General features: G+C 47.3%; 2 protein-coding genes across 35 annotated transcripts in view; both read right to left on the bottom strand.

Moving 5' to 3' along the window:
• Positions 1–54: 54 nt before the first annotated feature.
• ttc1 (tetratricopeptide repeat domain 1) lies at positions 55–17,476 on the bottom strand. The gene is made up of 8 exons (XM_078172755.1): positions 17,324–17,476; positions 11,526–12,287; positions 6,242–6,302; positions 6,044–6,156; positions 5,911–5,947; positions 5,674–5,822; positions 675–729; positions 55–463 (listed from the first exon to the last, which is right to left on the bottom strand). The coding sequence occupies exons 2-8, from the start codon at positions 12,276–12,278 to the stop codon at positions 330–332; spliced, it is 1,302 nt and encodes a 433-aa protein (XP_078028881.1). The 5' UTR covers positions 12,279–12,287; positions 17,324–17,476; the 3' UTR covers positions 55–329.
• A 320-nt stretch (positions 17,477–17,796) lies between these two features.
• The window catches only part of tmprss15 (transmembrane serine protease 15), a 52,882-nt gene continuing 49,374 nt past the window's right edge, over positions 17,797–21,304 (bottom strand). For all 34 annotated transcript variants that reach the window (XM_078172721.1, XM_078172722.1, XM_078172746.1 and 31 more), the window contains 4 exons: positions 20,992–21,087; positions 20,013–20,152; positions 18,031–18,085; positions 17,797–17,951 (listed from right to left, as the gene is read on the bottom strand). In XM_078172721.1, the coding sequence (XP_078028847.1) occupies positions 17,839–17,951; positions 18,031–18,085; positions 20,013–20,152; positions 20,992–21,087 (404 nt within the window). In that variant the 3' untranslated portion in view covers positions 17,797–17,838. The remainder of the gene's footprint in view (positions 17,952–18,030; positions 18,086–20,012; positions 20,153–20,991; positions 21,088–21,304) is intronic.

Raw genomic sequence — 21,304 nt, 5'->3', positions numbered from 1 at the left:
TTTCAACCCATTTTGCAAACTGGCCCTTTAAGAATGATTCATTATTGACAATAATTCAGAGTTTAAACAATAAAACTTTATTTAAACAGCTTCAGTACAACACATCTGCTGTCCCTGTCAGGGTGTGATGTCACTGTGTTTCCAGTGATCTGATTGGTCAGCAGTCGGACTGCTAACCTGCAGCACTGGCTACCACGGATACCAGAGTTAAACCCAGAGACAGCTGACACAAACAGGAAACAAATGAATCAGGTTTTATTTTCCTCTGAACACACACAGGCAGGGTCATGTGACATGATGCTGTGATGTCATCACTGCTGCTTGTGATGTCATCTGTTGTTGTTTGGGTTCTGGACGAAGTTGATGGAGTAGGAGCCGGTGTTGGCATCCTGGTTCACCTGGAAGTTGTTGGTGGAAAGTCCGAACGGCCTCAGGACCATGTTCCCCAGGTCCTTCAGTTTACCTGCCGCAGACGAGTCAGAGGTCACAGAGATATGAAGTGTGTGATGTCATCACATCAGTAATAAAAACATTAACAGATGTGTGAAGTGAATCTGATCTGAGTACAGCTCTGGTAACACATCTGACTAATTGTATTTATTGATTATTGATCAGTTAATGAACTGAAACAGTGAACTGTTCCTTTATGTGGTGCGTTCAGGTGCAGTACGTACTGATCATTTCCTCCTTCAGCTTCTCATTTCTCTCCTGAATCTGCTGAGGCAACCTCTGAGGGACAGACACAGAGACAGACACAGAGACAGAGAGACAAAATTAATTATACATTTTAGACATTGTCTTTTTTTGTCAGTTCACAAACACAGGAGTCATTTCTAACTGCTGAGGGACACTGACAGGATTCACAGAGACAGAGAGAGAAATCCTGGTGAGACCTGATGGAACATGTCTGTAAACTGTTGTCATGGTAACATGAAGGGACACGTCCAACACTGATCAGACCCTCCGACTGTAAGTATGACATGTTTGTTGGTGGGCGGGGCTTAGCTGGAGGCAAAACAGTTCTCCACAGACATTAGCTAGCGCTAGCTAACAAGTTGTGTTGTCTTGTTTTAGACGATGGAGGAAGATGATGTGAGTGGTGCGTTCAGAAACACTCATTGTGAGTGTGGGAGCGCACTCTGACACAAACTGGAGCGTTGATAAATTGGGAGCGCTGTCTGAATGTAGCGTTGGGTTATCCAGAGCAGCGCACTCTCAGAGTGGCAGAGCGCACTCTGGACACTCTGTCTGTGGAGACGGAGCAGCAGAGCGCCGAGCGGAGTGAATGATGTGTGATTAACTTAACCGTTGGTTCATTCATGTAGAAATATAACGCTGCGTTTCTTCCACCAACAGGGCTCTCATTTTAGTGTAGAGCGTCAGACTGAATTTACCAACGCACCATGTCAGGTCACTCACTCTCCGGGACCGCCAGTGTTACTTGAATAAGTAAACACTGACCAACGGGACCAGACTGGCCGACCCGTATGCTCTCACTCAGTGGATGGATGATGTCACAGGAAGCCAATCTTACAAAGGAGGACCACACTTGTTTGTTTTGCTATGGAAGCTAACGTTAGCTAATGTGCTAAAAAGTTAGCGTTGCAGAGAAATCCAATATTCCTCTTAATCCCTCCCCAGTTTCTGATGAGGTGGACATGATAACCCTTAATACACATAACCTTATTCATCCCTACAACAGGAAATACTTTTTCCCTAACCTGATATAAAGTGTGCGCTGCACATGTGAGCATTTTTGATGATGGCCTCCGTCCAGTCCTTTGGTCTTATCACATTTAACCATAGTTGTCTTTGTTTTTGTTGACGGGCAGTGGCGGCTGGTTTTGAGCCATGACTCCTTCTATTCTGGCTCCCAATAACACAACAAGACAAACACATTTTAACACTCCTATGGAGCCTACAGCCCTGTGGTGGAGAGGCAGCTGCACCTCCAGCTGATAACATGATGTCATCGTGATGTCATTGTGACATCATGTGACGTCATCATTAACAAAGGTTTCACCCCAATATCCCCCCTCGACTCCTCCGTCCTCTATCCTCGATCACTTGACCTGGAAATTGATTGAGACCCACCATCTTGTAGGACGTCTCGAGGAGAGAGGAGAGGGAAGTGAGGATACACGAATGCAGCCTTCACGGAAGTCTTTTACCGACACACCTCCTGATTGGATATCAGTTATTGATTGGACAGCTGATCGGACTGATCTGATACATCAGTTTCACACAGAGTGAAGACACAGAAGAGATTAAACTCAGTGTGTCACTGACAACTTTGATATTTGATTTGTTCTCTGATTCATCGAGTTCAAAATCTGAACAAGAAAAGAAACAAACTACTTTCTGTCAGAGAACCTGTCTGTCTGTCAGAGAATCTGTCTGTCTGTCAGAGAGCCTGTCTGTCTGTCAGACAGAGCCTGTCTGTCTGTCAGAGAACGTGCCTGTCTGTCAGAGAACCTGTCTGTCTGCCAGAGAGCCTGTCTGTCTGTCAGACAGAGTCTGTCTGTCTGTCAGAGAGCCTGTCTGTCTGTCTGTCTGAGAATCTTTCTGTCAGAGAACCTGTCTGTCTGTCAGAGAGCCTGTCTGTCTGTCAGAGAACCTGTCTGTCTGTCAGAAAGAGCCTGTCTGTCTGTCAGAGAACCTGTCTGTCTGTCAGACAGAGTCTGTCTGTCTGTCAGAGAGCCTGTCTGTCTGTCAGAGAGCCTGTCTGTCTGTCAAAGAGCCTTTCTGTCTGTCAGAGAGCCTGTCTGTCTGTCAGACAGAGTCTGTCTGTCTGTCAGAGAGCCTGTCTGTCTGTCAGAGAGCCTGTCTGTCTGTCAAAGAGCCTTTCTGTCTGTCAGAGAGCCTTTCTGTCTGTCAGAGAGCCTGTCTGTCTGTCTGTCAGAGAACCTGTCTGTCTGTCAGAGAGTCTGACTGTCTGTCAGAGAGTCTGTCTGTCTGTCTGTCAGAGAATCTGTCTGTCAGGGAGCCTGTCTGTCTGTCAGAGAGCTTGTCTGTCTGTCAGAGAGTCTGTCTGTCTGTCTGTCAGAGAGCCTGTCTGTCTGTCAGAGAACCTGTCTGTCTGTCAGACAGAGTCTGTCTGTCTGTCAGAGAGCCCGTCTGTCTGTCAGAGAGCCTGTCTGTCTGTCTGTCAGAGAGTCTGTCTGTCTGTCTGTCAGAGAGTTCGTCTGTCTGTCAGAGAGTCTGTCTGTCTGTCTGTCTGTCGGTCTGTCAGAGAGTCTGTCTGTCTGTCTGTCTGTCGGTCTGTCTGTCGGTCTGTCAGAGAGTCTGTCTGTCTGTCTGTCTGTCGGTCTGTCAGAGAGTCTGTCTGTCTGTCTGTCTGTCGGTCTGTCTGTCGGTCTGTCAGAGAGTTCGTCTGTCTGTCAGAGAGTCTGTCTGTCTGTCTGTCTGTCGGTCTGTCAGAGAGTCTGTCTGTCGGTCTGTCAGAGAGTCTGTCTGTCTGTCAGAGAGCCTGTCTGTCAGAGAGAGTCTATCTGTCAGAGAGAGTCTGTCTGTCTGTCTGTCTGTCACAGAGTCTTTCTGTCAGAGAGCCTGTCTGTCAGAGAGAGCCTGTCTGTCAGAGAGTCTGTCTGTCTGTCTGTCTTTCTGTCAGAGAGCCTGTCTGTCAGAGACAGCCTGTCTGTCAGAGAGAGCCTGTCTGTCAGAGAGTCTGTCTGTCTGTCTGTCTGTCCGTCAGAGAGCCTGTCTGTCACAGAGTCTGTCTGTCTGTCTGTCCGTCCGTCAGAGAGCCTGTCTGTCTGTCAGAGAGTCTGTCTGTCTGTCAGAGAGTCCGTCTGTCTGTCAGAGAGCCTGTCTGTCTGTCTGTCAGAGAGTCTGTCTGTCTGTCTGTCTGTCAGAGAGTTCGTCTGTCTGTCAGAGAGTCTGTCTGTCTGTCAGAGAGCCTGTCTGTCGGAGAGAGTCTATCTGTCAGAGAGAGTCTGTCTGTCTGTCTGTCACAGAGTCTTTCTGTCAGAGAGCCTGTCTGTCAGAGACAGCCTGTCTGTCAGACAGTCTGTCTGTCTGTCTGTCCGTCAGAGAGTCTGTCTGTCTGTCAGAGAGTCTGTCTGTCTGTCAGAGAGCCTGTCTGTCAGAGAGTCTGTCTGTCTGTCAGAGAGCCTGTCTGTCAGAGAGTCTGTCTGTCTGTCCGTCAGAGAGTCTGTCTGTCAGAGAGTCCGTCTGTCTGTCAGAGAGTCTGTCTGTCTGTCTGTCAGAGACAGCCTGTCTGTCAGAGAGAGCCTGTCTGTCAGAGAGTCTGTCTGTCTGTCTGTCCGTCAGAGAGTCTGTCTGTCTGTCAGAGAGTCTGTCTGTCTGTCAGAGAGCCTGTCTGTCAGAGAGTCTGTCTGTCTGTCTGTCCGTCAGAGAGTCCGTCTGTCTGTCAGAGAGTCTGTCTGTCTGTCAGAGAGTCCGTCTGTCTGTCAGAGAGTCTGTCTGTCTGTCAGAGAGCCTGTCTGTCTGTCTGTCAGAGAGTCTGTCTGTCTGTCTGTCAGAAAGTTCCTCTGTCTGTCAGAGAGTCTGTCTGTCTGTCTGTCTGTCAGAGTCTGTCTGTCTGTCAGAGAGCCTGTCTGTTGGAGAGAGTCTATCTGTCAGAGAGAGTCTGTCTGTCAGAGAGAGTCTGTCTGTCTGTCTGTCACAGAGTCTTTCTGTCAGAGAGAGCCTGTCTGTCAGAGAGTCTGTCTGTCTGTCTGTCTGTCACAGAGTCTTTCTGTCAGAGAGCCTGTCTGTCAGAGAGAGCCTGTCTGTCAGAGAGAGCCTGTCTGTCAGAGAGTCTGTCTGTCTGTCTGTCTTTCTGTCAGAGAGCCTGTCTGTCAGAGACAGCCTGTCTGTCAGAGAGAGCCTGTCTGTCAGAGAGTCTGTCTGTCTGTCAGAGAGTCTGTCTGTCTGTCAGAGAGCCTGTCTGTCTGTCTGTCAGAGCGTCCGTCTGTCTGTCAGAGAGCCTGTCTGTCTGTCAGAGAGTCCGTCTGTCTGTCTGTCAGAGAGTCCGTCTGTCTGTCTGTCAGAGAGTTTGTCTGTCTGCCAGAGAGTCTGTCTGTCTGTCTGTCTGTCTGTCACAGAGTCTGTCTATCAGAGAGAGTCTGTCTGTCAGAGAGAGTCTGTCTGTCAGAGAGCCTGTCTGTCAGAGTCCATCTTCTAGAGAGTCTGTCTGTCAGAGAGAGTCTGTCTGTCTGTCTGTCTGTCTGTCACAGAGTCTGTCTATCAGAGAGAGTCTGTCTGTCAGAGAGCCTGTCTGTCAGAGTCCATCTTCTAGAGAGTCTGTCTGTCAGAGAGAGTCTGTCTGTCAGAGAGTCTGTCTGTCAGAGAGAGTCTGTCTGTCAGAGAGTCTGTCTGTCACAGAGTCTGTCTGTCAGAGAGCCTGTCTGTCAGAGAGAGTCTGTCTGTCAGAGAGTCTGTCTGTCAGAGAGAGTCTGTCTGTCAGAGAGCCTGTCTGTCAGAGTCTATCTGTCAGAGAGTCTGTCTGTCAGAGAGAGCCTGTCTGTCAGAGAGAGTCTGTCTGTCTGTCACAGAGCCTGTCTGTCAGAGAGAGTCTGTCTGTCAGAGAGTCTGTCTGTCAGAGAGAGTCTGTCTGTCAGAGAGTCTGTCAGAGAGTCTGTCTGTCAGAGAGAGAGAGGGTCTGTCTGTCAGAGAGAGTCTGTCTGTCAGAGAGTCTGTCTGGTTTATCCTAGCGATCAGTGAACTCACCATGCAGGCCTGTCTGGCACTGGTCTGGGTTGGGTCCAGGTCCAGGACCTTCTTGTAGTCCTCCAGAGCCTCGTCCAGCTTCTCTGTCTGCTCGTAAAGCTCTGCCCTCCTCAGCAACGCCCGCACATATTCTGGATTCAACTTTATTGCTGCGGGAACCACAGACAGCCAATCAGCACAGACACCAATCAGAGATCCTCTGCTACTGTACAGGTAAAGAATGATGTCATCACTCACCTGAGGTGCAGTCTGAGATTGCCTGATCCTTCAGATCCTGACAGGAATAGACAGTTAGCATGTTGTTAGCCACAGTGTTGATAGCCTGTCAGTTACCATGTTGTTAGCATGCTATTAGCATCTTGCTAGTTACCAGATGCAGCCTTGCAGCAGCTCTGTTGGAAAACAGCACCGATCTCTCTTTGCTGAAACAAACTGGACATAAAACCAATGCCTCCGTGTAGCTGCACTCCGCCTCCCGCCACTCTACAGGCACAAGAGATTATGCTGGTTTGTACAGGTTTGTACTGGTTTATTCACTGAACAAAGCGATGATGATGATGTCACTCACCTCCAGCTTTAAACTGACTGTTTCCTTTTTCCTTCAGAGTTAAACTCTGCTGCCGTCGACTCTGAAACACAACAAACATCTGATTAAAAGACTCACAGTCAATACCTGAACGCTTCATTCTACACCTGAACGCCTCACTCTACACCTGAACATCTCGTTCTACACCTGAACGCCTCACTCTACACCTGAACATCTCGTTCTACACCTGAGCGCCTCACTCTACACCTGAACGCCTCGGTCTACACCTGAATGCCTCACTCTACACCTTAACATCTCGTTCTACACCTGAACATCTCGTTCTACACCTGAACGCCTCTTTCTACACCTGAATGCCTCACTCTACACCTTAACATCTCGTTCTACACCTGAACGCCTCTTTCTACACCTGAATGCCTCTTTCTACACCTGAACATCTCGTTCTACACCTGAACACCTCACTCTATACCTGAACGCCTCCTTCTACATCTGAGCGCATTACTCTACACCTTAACATCTCGTTCTACACTTGAACGCCTCACTCTATACATGAATGCCTCCTTCTACACCTGAACATCTAGTTGTACACCTGAACGCCTCTTTCTACATCTGAAAGCCTCGTTCTAAACCTGAACATTTCCTTCTACACCTGAACACTTCACGCTACACCTGAATGTCTCACTCTACACCTGAACATCTTGTTCTATACCTGAACATCTTGTTCTACACCTGAACGCTTCCTTCTACACCTGAGCGCCTCACTCTACACCTAAACGCCTCACTCTACACCTGAACGCTTCCTTCTACACCTGAGCGCCTCACTCTACACCTGACCGCCTTGTTCTACACCTGAATGCCTCGTTCTACACCTGACTGTCTTGTTCTACACCTGAATGCCTTTTTCTACACCTGAACGCCTCACTCTACACCTGAACATCTCGCTCTACACCTGAATGCCTCTTTCTACACCTGAACGCCTCATTGAACGCCTCATTCTACACCTGAACATCTCGTTCTACACCTGAACGCCCCGTTGTACACCTGAACGCCTCGTTCTACACCTGAACGCCCCGATGTACACCTAAACACCTCGTGCTACACCTTAACGCCTCGTTCTACATCTGAATGCCTCTTTCTACACCTGAATGCCCCTCTATACCTGAACACCTCACTCTACACCTGAACATCTCGTTCTACACCTGAACACCTCACTCTACACCTGAATGCCTCATTGAACGCCTCATTCTACACCTGAACATCTCGTTCTACACCTGAACGCCCCGTTGTACACCTGAACGCCTCGTTCTACACCTTAACGCCTCGTTCTACACCCGAACGCCCCGTTGTACACCTGAGCGCTTTACTCTACACCTTAACAACTTGTTCTACATCTGAACGCCTCCTTCTATACCTGAAAGTCTCACTCTACACCTGAACGCTTCCTTCTACACCTGAACGCCTCTTTCTACACCTGAACGCCTCACTCTACACCTGAACGTTTTGTTCTACACCTTAACGCCTCGTTCTACACCTGAACATCTCGTTCTACACCTGAATGCCTCTTTCTACACCTGAACGCCCCTCTATACCTGAACGCCTCACTCTACACCTGAACATCTCGTTCTACACCTGAACACCTCACTCTACACCTGAATGCCTCATGGAACGCCTTATTCTACACCTGAACATCTCGTTCTACACCTGAACGCTTTACTCTACACCCCTGAACATCTTGTTCTATACCTGAATGCCTCCTTCTACACCTGAACGCTTTACTCTACACCTGAACATCTTGTTCTATACCTGAACGCCTCCTTCTACACCTGAACATCTTGTTCTACACCTGAATGCCTCCTTCTACACCTGAGCGCCTTACTCTACACCTTAACATCTCGTTCTACACCTGAACGCCTCTTTCTACATCTGAAAGCCTCGTTCTAAACCTGAACATTTCGTTCTACACCTGAACACTTCACGCTACACCTAAACGCCTCACTCTACACCTGAAGATCTTGTTCTATACCTGAACGCCCGTTGTACACCTAAACACCTCATTCTACACCTTAACGCCTCGTTCTACACCTGAACGCCCCGTTGTACACCTGAACATCTTGTTCTACACCTGAATGCTTCCTTCTACACCTAAACGCCTCACTCTACACCTGACCGCCTTGTTCTACACCTGAATGCATCGTTCTACACCTGACTGTCTTGTTCTACACCTGAACGCCTTTTTCTACACCGGAACGCCTCACTCTACACCTGAACATCTCGCTCTACACCTGAATGCCTCTTTCTACACCTGAACGCCCCTCTATACCTGAACGCCTCACTCTAAACCTGAACATCTCGTTCTACACCTGAACGCCCCGTTGTACACCTGAACGCCTCGTTCTACACCTGAACGCCCCGTTGTACACCTAAACACCTCGTGCTAGACCTTAACGCCTCGTTCTACACCCGAACGCCCCGTTGTACACCTGAGCGCTTTACTCTACACCTTAACAACTCGTTCTACACCTGAACGCCTCCTTCTATACCTGAAAGCCTCACTCTACACCTGAACGCTTCGTTCTACTCCTGAACATCTTATTTTACACCTGAACGCCTCTTTTTACACCTGAACGCCTCACTCTACACCTGAACGCTTTGTTCTACACCTTAACGCCTCGTTCTACACCTGAACATCTCGTTCTACAGCTGAATGCCTCTTTCTACACCTGAACGCCCCTCTATACCTGAACGCCTCACTCTACACTTGAAAATCTCGTTCTACACCTGAACGCCTCACTCTACACCTGAACATCTCGTTCTACACCTGAATGCCTCTTTCTACACCTGAACGCCCCTCTATACCTGAACGCCTCACTCTACACCTGAAAATCTCATTCTACACCTGAACACCTCACTCTACACCTGAACATCTCGTTCTACACCTGAATGCCTCTTTCTACACCTGAACGCCCCTCTATACCTGAACGCCTCACTCTACAGCTGAACATCTCGTTCTACACCTGAATGCATCTTTCTACACCTGAATGCTCCTCTATACCTGAACGCCTCACTCTACACCTGAACATCTCGTTCTACACCTGAACACCTCACTCTACACCTGAATGCCTCATTGAACGCCTCATTCTACACCTGAACATCTCGTTCTACACCTGACCACCCCGTTGTACACCTGAACGCCTCGTTCTACACCTGAACGCCCCGTTGTACACCTAAACACCTCGTTCTACATCTAAACGCCTCGTTCTACACCCGAACACCCCGTTGTACACCTGAACGCTTTATTCTACACCTGAACATCTTGTTCTACACCTGAATGCCTCCTTCTACACCTGAACGCTTTACTCTACACCTGAACATCTTGTTCTATATCTGAATGCCTCCTTCTACACCTGAACACTTTACTTGATAGCTGAACATCTTGTTCTACACCTGAATGCCTCCTTCTACACCTGAACGCTTTATTCTACACCTGAACATCTTGTTCTATACCTGAATGCCTCCTTCCACACCTGAGCGCTTTACTCTACACCTGAACGCTTCGTTCTACTCCTGAACATCTCATTTTACACCTGAATGCCTCTCTCTACACCTGAACGCCCCTCTATACCTGAACGCCTCACTCTACACCTGAAAATCTCGTTCTACACCTGAACGCCTCACTCTACATCTGAACATCTCGTTCTACACCTGAATGCTCCTCTATACCTGAACGCCTCACTCTACACCTGAACATCTCGTTCTACACCTGAACACCTCATTCTACACCTGAATGCCTCATTGAACGCCTCATTCTACACCTGAACATCTCGTTCTACACCTGAACGCCCCTCTATACCTGAACGCCTCACTCTACACCTGAAAATCTCGTTCTACACCTGAACGCCTCACCCTACACCTGAACATCTTGTTCTACACCTGAATGCCTCCTTCTACACCTGGACGCTTTACTCTACAGCTGAACATCTTGTTCTATACCTGAACGCCTCCTTCTACACCTGAACGCTTTACTCGATAGCTGAACATCTTGTTCTATACCTGAACGCCTCCTTCTACACCTGAACGCTTTACTCTACACCTGAACATTTTGTTCTATACCAGAACGCCTCCTTCCACACCTGAGCGCTTTACTCTTCACCTTAACTCGTTCTACATCTGAACGCCTCCTTCTATACCTGAACGCCTCACTCTACACCTGAACGCTTCGTTCTACACCTAAAAATCTCGTTCTACACCTGAACGCCTCACTCTACACCTGAACATCTCGTTCTACACCTGAATGCCTCTTTCTACACCTGAATGCCCCTCTATACCTGAACGCCTCACTCTACACCCGAACATCTCGTTCTACACCTGAACGCCTCACTCTACACCTGAACATCTTGTTCTATACCTGAACGCCTCCTTCTACACCTGAACGCCTCCTTCCACATCTGAACACTTTACTCTACACTTGAACATCTTGTTCTATACCTGAACGCCTCCTTCTACACCTGAACGCTTTACTCGATAGCTGAACATCTTGTTCTACACCTGAACACCTCCTTCTACACCTGAACATCTTGTTCTATACCTGAACACCTCACTCTACACCTGAGCGCTTTACTCTACACCTTAACAACTCGTTCTACACCTGAACGCCTCCTTCTATACCTGAACTCCTCACTCTACACCTGAAGGCTTCGTTCTACTCCTGAACATCTCATTCTACACCTGAACGCCTCTTTCTACACCTGAACGCTTCCTTCTACACCTGAACGCCTCTTTCTACACCTGAAGAAATGCCTCGTTCTACACCTGACTGTCTCGTTCTACACCTGAACGCCTCACTCTACACCTGAACGCCTCATTCCACACCTGAACATCTCATTCTACACCTGAACGCCTCTTTCTACACCTGAACGCCTCACTCTACACCTCAAAATCTCGTTCTACACCTGAACACCTCACTCTACACCTGAACATCTCGTTCTACACGTGAACGCCTCTTTCTACACCTGACCGCCCCTCTATACCTGAATGCCTCACTCTACACCTGAACGCCTCACCTGAACGCCTCACTCTACACCTGAATGCCTCACTCTACACCTGAACGCCCTGTTGTACACTTGACAGTAACACAGACTGAGTGCCTCACATCCCCCCAGAGTCCTGATTTATTAAGACCTGGTTCTGGTTTATGTGGTTTATGAGGACATGTTGTGGTGTTTGTTTGTTTGTTTACTCCTGCAGTACTCTGAATAAGCTGATTCTCTGTTGGTTAAAACAAACAAGCAGTGATGTAAACAGGAGTCACCTCCTTCTCCTCCTCTGTCAGCTCCTTCTCCACCTCCCTCAGATAGTCCTCGTCAAACTCCACCTCCCAACTGATCTCCTCCTTCATCTCTGAATCTGAGTCCTCCTGCAGCCTGTCGCCCAGCGTCTCCTCCTGCAGCCTGTCGCCCAGTGTCTCCTCCTGCAGTCTGTCACCCAGCGTCTCCTCCTGCAGCCTGTCGCCCAGCGTCTCCTCCTGCAGCCTGTCACTCAACAGCTCCTCCTGCAGCCTGTCGCCCAGCGTCTCCTCCTGCAGCCTGTCACTCAACAGCTCCTCCTGCAGCCTGTCGCCCAGCGTCTCCTCCTGCAACATGTCGCCCAGGGTCTCCTCCTGCAGCCTGTCACCCAGGGTCTCCTCCTGCAGCCTGTCACTCAGCAGCTCCTCCTGCAGCCTTTCGCCCAGCGTCTCCTCCTGCAGCCTGTCACCCAGCGTCTCCTCCTGCAGCCTGTCACCCAGGGTCTCCTCCTGCAGCCTGTCACTCAGCAGCTCCTCCTGCAGCCTTTCGCCCAGCGTCTCCTCCTGCAGCCTGTCACCCAGCGTCTCCTCCTGCAGCTTGTCGCCCAGGGTCTCCTCCAGCAGCCTGTCACTCAGCAGCTGCTCCTGCAGCCTTTTGCCCAGCGCCTCCTCCTCCTCAGCTCTTCTGCCTGGAGGCTCCAGAGTCTCCTGACAGTCGTAGAAGTCCTCCTGCTCTTCCTCCTCCTCCTCTGTGTGTCTCTCAGCTCCTCGGCTGCCCATGTTGAAGCTCTGAGACAAAACAAAGAGACAGACGATGTGATGTATTAGGAAACAGTTTAAAGCCAATCAGAGAGCATCGTTAAGGACACTGTTACCGTAGTGACATGACAGGATATTATGGTCTGTAGTGAACATTCAACAAGACAACATATGCAGTAACACATCTCTGACATCACAGTGACACGTCTTTCTGACATCACTAAGTGAGACGTTGCCTCTCTGACATCATTCAGTGATACGTCTCTGACATCATTCAGCAATACGTCTCTGACATCATTCAGTGATACGTCTCTGACATCATTCAGTGAGACACTGGCTCTCTGACATCATTCAGTGACACGTCTCTGACATCATTCAGTGATACATCTCTGACATCATTCAGTGAGACGTTGCCTCTCTGACATCATTCAGTGATACATCTTGGACATCATTCAGTGAGACGTTGCCTCTCTGACATCATTCAGTGACACGTCTCTCTGACATCACAGTGACATGTCTCTGACATCATTCAGTGATACGTTGGCTCTCTGACATCATTCAGTGACACGTCTCTGACATCATTCAGTGATACGTCTCTGACATCATTCAGTGAGACATTGGCTCTCTGACATCATTCAGTGACACGTCTCTGACATCATTCAGTGATACATCTCGGACATCATTCAGTGAGAGGTTGCCTCTCTGACATCATTCAGTGAGACGTTGCCTCTCTGACATCACAATGACATGTCTCTGACATCATTCAGTGATACATCTCTGACATCAATCAGTGAGACGTTGGCTCTCTGACATCATTCAGTGACACGTCTCTGACATCATTCAGTGATACGTCTCTGACATCATTCAGTGATACGTCTCTGACATCATTCAGTGAGACGTTGGCTCTCTGACATCATTCAGTGACACGTCTGACATCATTCAGTGATACGTCTCTGACATCATTCAGTGAGACATTGCCTCTCTGACATCATTCAGTGAGACGTCTCTCTGACATCATTCAGTGACACGTCTCTGACATCATTCAGTGATATGTCTCTGACATCATTCAGTGAGACGTTGTCTCTCTGACATCATTCAGTGATACGTCTCTGACATCATTCAGTGATATGTCTCTGACATTCAGTGACACGTCTCTCTGACATCATTCAGTGATACGTCTCTGACATCATTCAGTGAGACGTTGGCTCTCTGACATCATTCAGTGACACGTCTCTGACATCATTCAGTGATACATCTCTGACATCATTCAGTGACACGTCTCTGACATCATTCAGTGAGACGTTGCCTCTCTGACATCATTCAGTGACACGTCTCTGACATCATTCAGTGAGACGTTGGCTCTCTGACATCATTCAGTGACACGTCTCTGACATCATTCAGTGACACGTCTCTGACATCATTCAGTGATACGTCTCTGACATCATTCAGTGAGACGTTGCCTCTCTGACATCATTCAGTGAGACGTTGCCTCTCTGACATCATTCAGTGAGACGTCTCTCTGACATCACAGTGACACGTCTCTGACATCACAGTGACACATCTCTCTGACATCAGTGACACGTCTCTGACATCACAGTGACATGTCTCTGACATCACAGTGACACATCTCTGACATCACAGTGACACGTCTCTGACATCAGTGACATGTCTCTGACATCACAGTGACACGTCTCTCTGACATTCAGAGACATGTCTGACATCACTCAGTGACACGTCTCTGACATCACAGTGACACGTCTCTGACATCACAGCGACACGTCTCTCTGACATCACAGTGACACATCTCTCTGACATCACAGTGACACGTCTCTGACATCACAGTTTAGTTTATTTAGTTTATCAAGGGACAGTGTGCAATAGCATTAATCATTTACAAGAGATGAGGAGATGGTTGCACCAGATTTAGCAATAACTGCTAATTTCCATCTGTAGTCCCAACATATAATTTATAATATACACAGACCACAATTTAAAAAACAAAGAAACCTAAAATACAGATGAACAGAGGACAGCACAGAGACAATACAGACATTGTAGCTGCCATCAGAGGCAGTTATACAGTTTAAGTTCATTTAATATTTTTTGAGATAAAAACAAGAATAATTTACGTTTTAGAATACAGATATACAATTTCCACATTTAAAATAACCAAGTTGTTGCAGTGCAGGGAGGAACAACTTACAAAACACTAAAAGGCAGTCCAAGCAGCAGCTCCTGATATAAAGTGCAAGGCAGGAATGTGCATAGATAAAGTGCTGGTGTTGTTGTTGGTAGTCGAAAAAGTGCTCGTAGCAGCAAAAAAAATTACAGAGTTGTAGGGATGTCCCGATCTGATATTCAGATCGGTATCGGCCGCCGATACTAGCAAAAAACGGGCATCGGCATTGGATCGGACTGCATGGAAAAATGCCCATCCAAGAACTTCGATCCAGTTTTTCACGGAATCCGCTCCAGGTTTTCCGGCCAGCCCAGCTCCGCGAGTCAAGCAGTCCATTCCAGTGATCCGCTCCAGCTCTTACTATCAATCCACGAGGCCAGCATGCAGACGGCAGACACACACACGGAGGATAGGAGGAGTAGCTGTCAACTTAGTTAACTAACTATTTGTTTTCTGCTCTGGTGTTTTAAGAGTGATATTTTTATTTGGTTTACACTCTTACTAGTAAGTCTTACTACTCTTACTTAAGTAAAGAGCACTGATGGCATTGTTTTGGGCACAATTAGTGAAACTGGAGCCATGGATGGACTACAAAAACACTACTAAAATAACTGAAAAGGAAAGGCTGCATTGTTTGTTAAATGTCAACAATGTTTTGAGGTGTTAATCTATGTTTTATTTATTAGGGGGGCAAAGCACAAGTGTGTGGAGTTTTGCTGCTATTTTAATTTCAATGTTAGACATTTTAAAGATTTCTTGTGTTGATTTATTTTCTATTTAAGGGGCCAAAGCAGCCAAAGCAAACCAGCTATATTTTTTATTTAATGTTAATGTTCAAGTTTAAAGTTTGTTTTTTTAACTCTGTTAACAATAAATAGGTCGGTTTCTCATATCAACTGTTGTGGATCATTCTAACTAACCTGATTAAGTAGTTGTTCTTGTTAGAGTAATATCGCTTGATCAGACCTTTTCTTTTTTAGAATATTTTATTTTTTAGCTTTCAATTCAATAAGATATACATGAAAACACAAACACACAACTCCAAACCCCTTCCCCAACCCACCCACAGACTGAAAGAGAGAGAGGAGGAGAAAAAATAAATAAATAAATAAATAAAATTAATAAATAATGAAAATAATATTAATAATGACTAAAAAATAAATAAATAAATAAAAAATACAACGGTCGAGAGGCAAGGAAGACAACAGTAAGCACTGACAACAAAGAGCTTGCAAAAACTACAACCCGTCCACCATAGAAGCTGGCAATGTGTCCATATATGCTAAATAAGGCTGCCACATCTCTGTAAAAGTATTATAGTCATTCCTGAGTGTATATGTAATTTTTTCAAGTGGAGCACAGCTATTCATTTCTGAAACCCATCTTCCTATAGAAAGTTGGGAGTCAGACTTCCACATGATGGCGATGCACTTCCTGGCAACGCACAAGGCCAGTGAGAGGAACCTCTTTTGAGCTTTTCTTAATCGTGCATCAATATTTGTAGTATCTCCCAATAAGCAGGTTTGAGGATCTAATGGGAGATGCAGTCCTAGGAGTTTTGTAATGATGTCAGAAAATCATGCCAGAATGTGTTAAGTTTCGTGCATAACCAAGTGCAGTGCAGAAATGAACCCTCTTCTATACTACATCTAAAACACAGGTTGGATATCTCAGGTTTATATTTATGTAATTTCTGTGGTGTAAGATAGGTTTGATGAAGAAAGTTATAATAAGTCAGCCTGTATCTGGAATTAAGAGTGGCAGTTAGACTTTTTTGACACAATTCAGCCCAGAGCTCTGTACCCATTGTCACACCCAAGTCAGACTCCCATTTCTCCCTTGATTTATGTAAACCTGATTTTGGTCTGGGCAATCCAGGAGGTGAAGGCAGACACTCGGGCATAGACTCCAGGTCTCTGAGGACATCCACAGCCATAACCAAATGATGTCACACCTATCAGTGACACGTCTCTGACATCATTCAGTGACACGTCTCTGACATTATTCAGTGACACGTCTCTGACATCACAGTAACGTCTCTCTGACATCAGTGACACGTCTCTGACATCACAGTGACACGTCTCTGACATCATTCAGTGACACGTCTCTCTGACATCATTCAGTGACACGTCTCTGACATCACAGTGACACGTCTCTGACATCATTCAGTGACACGTCTCTCTGACATCATTCAGTGACACGTCTCTGACATCATTCAGTGACACGTCTCTCTGACATCATTCAGTGACACGTCTCTCTGAGGTCCACAGAGAGAAGAGTCGTGGTGTTTGTGTGTCTCACTGCCTGTTGACAGGAGCTGCTCTCAGATCAGTCAGCTCTCTGTGTTAAAAATCACTGTCTAATATTAGCAGCTTATTCATTTTATTAATTATCACAAATATTAACAGGTTATTTATATTCACTGAGCAGCTGATGGTAAAATCACCTCCTCTACATAACCTCAGTCTGATTGAAGCTTCACTTCATTTCATGTTACACAAGGAGCTGAGGTGACTCAGTGTTCAACAGGAAACAGGTACACACTGATGTTTCCTCCTCTTGTGATAAACCACAGTAATTTTACTTGTTGTTGTGAAAAACCTTCACGTGTGTTTCAGCTCTTCGTGTTTCCAGCTGTTCGTTAAATCAGCAGATTTTTAAAGGAACTTCTGAACAGTTTGAAGCCTGTGAGACGGAGCTAACAGCTAACCGCTAACAAACTGCTAACAGACAGCTAACTGCCAACAAACTGCTAACTGCTAACAGACAACTGTCTTGGTGGTGTCAACCGTCTGCTACGTCACAGATCGGTGTGATGTCATCGGTGTTACGGTTCACAGGAGAACTGAATCATAAGAACATTAAAAACAGCTGATTTATTTCCTACCTGCTAACATCGGTTAGCCTGCCGAGGACTCCCGATCATATCACTTCCGGGACGATGGCGCGCTTCTTCTTCTTGTTCCGGTAGATTTGAATGTGTTCCGGCTCATTCCCGCCTCCTGCTGGATCAAATCTGACGTGTGACATTTAATCTTTATAAAAACACAATAGTTTAAATTAATGAAAACAACACAATATATGTCAATTCATGACGTAATATATTTACTAATAAACTTTATTTAATTTAGTGAGTGACAACAACAGAGGTCATGATGATAAACAGGAAGATGAAGACTGAAAATACTTCTTGTAAATAATCAAACAACAAACACTGTGTGCTTTATGTAAGGGATAACGCGCGTCAGGGTTCTATTCCCCTGAAGGGAGTTGTTTTCCCAGTATTCACCGGCTCATTATACATTATCCCGCTTATTACACGGCTAATTATCAGTTAAATAAATAATTTGAGACAGAATATTGATTAATTATACGATTTTTATTGATTTATAAATTAAATCATCAGGAGGAGGAGGAGCGTCTGGTCTGGGCGATCCAGGAGGTGAAGGCAGACACTCGGGCGTAGACTCCAGGTCTCTGAGGACGTCCACAGCCATAACCAAATGATGTCACACCTATCAGGGACCAATCAGAACACAGCATCAGCATCGTACTGTACGTGTGTGTGTGTGTGTGTGTGTGTGTGAGACTGACCAATCAGAGTCCAATGTCCATCGTCCAGACAGACCAGCGGACCTCCAGAGTCGCCCTGAAAAAAGAACAGCACACATGAGGCCAGTTTCCACCGCAGGAACTTCGGGGTAATTTTACGGGGCCGGGGCCGTTGGTGCGTGTCTCCACCGCAGGAACCACCCCTGAAGGACAGAGTTCCGGAACTTTTACAGGGGCTAAACAAAGGCCCGTTTCCACTGAAGAAGTTCCTGGTACTATTTAAGGGGCAGGAACTACTACAGGAACGTCCTCTCGCTCGGCCCTCTCAACCGCCGTGTCTCCACTGAGAGAGCGGAGTAGGAGGAGGTTCCTGTAAAGTTACGGGCTCTGGATGTGACGTCATCGTTGTGCGACCATTTTGACCGGGGCGATGTAGGGACGCCGTTAGCCGATAGCAGTGTGTGTAATAACTCACTAAATGGCCCGTGAAAAAAATATTTTTTCCAGCGGATGTCTTAGTTACAACATGATTGAGCTAACTGGAGTAGTTTCATGTCGTATCCGACAACGGGAGGCTTTTAACAGATGACGTCCTGATGTTAGCTTTGCTGTTAGTGTTAGCTGTCCCTGTCAGCTGATGCATTCTAGACATCGTGATTTCCCAAAACTGAATAAATACCACACATATCAACACAAAACTGCTTTGCTAGCTCAATCATGTTGTAACTAAGATATCCGCTGGAAAAGATATTTTTTTCACGGACCGTTTTTAGTGAGTTTTTTTACATGGCGGTGGAAGCTATATGAACGAGCTAACCCTCGTCTGCTGAGTTTTAAAAATGCCGGCTATTTTGTTGCTTTCTGTTGACGTCACATCCCGCCTTGAGTATATCCAATCAGCACCAAGTAATCCCCAAGCCCCAGCCAGGAGTCTTTCGGGGCCGTTCTGAGTACCTACTCCGAGGCAGGGACTTGTTTAGCCCCCGTAAAAGTTCCGGAACTCTGTCCTTCAGGGGTGGTTCCTGCGGTGGAGACACGCACCAACGGCCCCGGCCCCGTAAAATTACCCCGAAGTTCCTGCGGTGGAAACGGGCCTCATCAGTCCAGGTCAGTACAGATCAGTCCAGGTGAGTCCAGATCAGTCCAGGTCAGTCCAGGTGAATCCAGGTCAGTCCAGGTCAGTCCAGGTGAGTCCAGATCAGTCCAGATCAGTCCAGGTCAGTCCAGATCAATCCAGGTCAGTCCACATCAGTCCAGGTCAGTCCAGATCAGTCCAGGTGAGTCCAGATCAGTCCAGATCAATCCAGGTCAGTCCACATCAGTCCAGATCAGTCCAGATCAGTCCAGGTGAGTCCAGATCAGTCCAGGTGAGTCCAGATCAATCCAGGTCAGTCCACATCAGTCCAGGTCAGTCCAGATCAGTCCAGATCAGTCCAGGTGAGTCCAGATCAGTCCAGATCAGTCCAGATCAATCCAGGTCAGTCCAGATCAGTCCAGATCAGTCCAGGTCAGTCCAGATCAATCCAGGTCAGTCCAGATCAGTCCAGGTCAATCCAGATCAGTCCAGGTCAGTCCAGGTCAGTCCAGGTGAGTCCAGATCAGTCCAGGTGAGTCCAGGTCAGCCCAGATCAGTCCAGGTCAGTCCAGATCAGTCCAGATCAATCCAGGTCAGTCCAGATCAGTCCAGGTCAATCCAGATCAGTCCAGGTCAGTCCAGGTGAGTCCAGGTCAGCCCAGATCAGTCCAGGTCAGTCCAGATCAGTCCAGGTCAGTACAGGTCAGTCCAGATCAGTCCAGATCAATCCAGATCAGTCCAGGTCAGTCCAGGTGAGTCCAGGTCAGCCCAGATCAGTCCAGGTCAGTACAGGTCAGTCCAGGTCAGTACAGGTCAGTCGAGGTTAGTCCAAACAAGTCCACAGAAGTTTCATGTCCAGGTGTGAGGAGGCTGAAATAAAGATGGAGTCGTCAGGAGTCTCAGGGCAGTCCACCAGTGTGGGGCTATTACAGAGTGTTGTGGTGTTTACCTGACAGGAGTCGACTCCGCCCTCAGCGTGTCCAGCACACAGCATGCTGGAGGTGATGGTGTACTCAGGTAACTGAAGACCACACTGCTCCTGAAGAACCAGAGGAACCTTGGCCTCCTGGAGGACATCAGGGAGGGAACCTGAGACAGAGGGACAGACAGGAGGACAGACAGGACAGGAGGACAAACAGGACAGAGGAACAGGCAGGAGGACAAACAGGACAGGAGTACAGGCAGGAGGACAGACAGGACAGAGGGACAGGCAGAGGGACAAACAGGACAGGAGGACAAACAGGACAGGAGTACAGGCAGGAGGACAGACAGGACAGAGGGACAGGCAGAGGGACAAACAGGACAGGAGGACAAACAGGACAGGAGTACAGGCAGGAGGACAGACAGGACAGAGGGACAGGCAGAGGGACAAACAGGACAGGAGGACAAACAGGACAGAGGAACAGACAGGACAGGAGGACAAACAGGACAGAGGGACAGACAGGACAGGAGGACAAACAGGACCGAGGGACAGGCAGGAGGACAGACAGGACAGAGGGACAGGCAGGAGGACAAACAGGACAGGAGGACAAACAGGACAGAGGGACAGGCAGCAGGACAAACAGGACGGAGGGACAGGCAGGAGGACAGACAGGACAGAGGGACAGGCAGGACAGGAGGACAGACAGGACAGAGGGACAGGCAGGAGGACAGACAGGACAGAGGGACGGACAGGAGGACAGACAGGACAGACAGACAGACATGTATATGAAGTCAGTGTAAACACTGAAACATGTAAACGTGTCTCACTCGGCTCAGTGTCTCTGCACAGTGTGTTCAGTCTGTTTACTGAGGACAGTTTATATGGTACCTTGTGCTGTGTGTGGTACAGTAAACAGTAAACAGTATGATTTATTATTCTTATCATTATTATTACATGTGTAGTTTATATGTACGTGTCATACTGTGACATGCTAAATGTGTCTCACCCTGCTCAGCGACTCGTCCCCATCCAGCGATCAGACATCTGGTCCCTGCGGTGAAGTTCTGACCCTCAGCAGGTAAACACAGCGGCTGGACGAACTCTGTACACATACACACACACACACACACACACACACACACACAGAATTTTATCAGATTCATGGTTAATTCAAACTGTCGACAGCTGCATATTAAATTTGTCAAATAATCTGAAACAACAACACAAATTCATTTTAAACATGAAAACTAATATTTTACAACAAAGTAGAGACTGTTCTTATTTATTTATTTATTTATTTATTATGATAGTTATTAAGG

The sequence above is a fragment of the Epinephelus lanceolatus genome, chromosome 11, assembly GCF_041903045.1.
Source record: "Epinephelus lanceolatus isolate andai-2023 chromosome 11, ASM4190304v1, whole genome shotgun sequence".
Taxonomy (NCBI): Eukaryota; Metazoa; Chordata; class Actinopteri; order Perciformes; family Serranidae; genus Epinephelus; species Epinephelus lanceolatus.
This window is presented reverse-complemented; position numbering and strand designations above follow the sequence as displayed.

Bases quoted from the DNA above. Each gene is read 5' to 3' on its own strand.
- ttc1 (XM_078172755.1), bottom strand. From the start codon at position 12,278: ATGGGCAGCCGAGGAGCTGAGAGACACACAGAGGAGGAGGAGGAAGAG. The intron at 5,823-5,910 runs GTGAGTGATGAC...TGGTTCCCGCAG, and splicing joins AATCTCAGACTGCACCTCAG to CAATAAAGTTGAATCCAGAA. The intron at 730-5,673 runs GTGAGTTCACTG...TCTGTCCCTCAG, and splicing joins GTGCCAGACAGGCCTGCATG to AGGTTGCCTCAGCAGATTCA.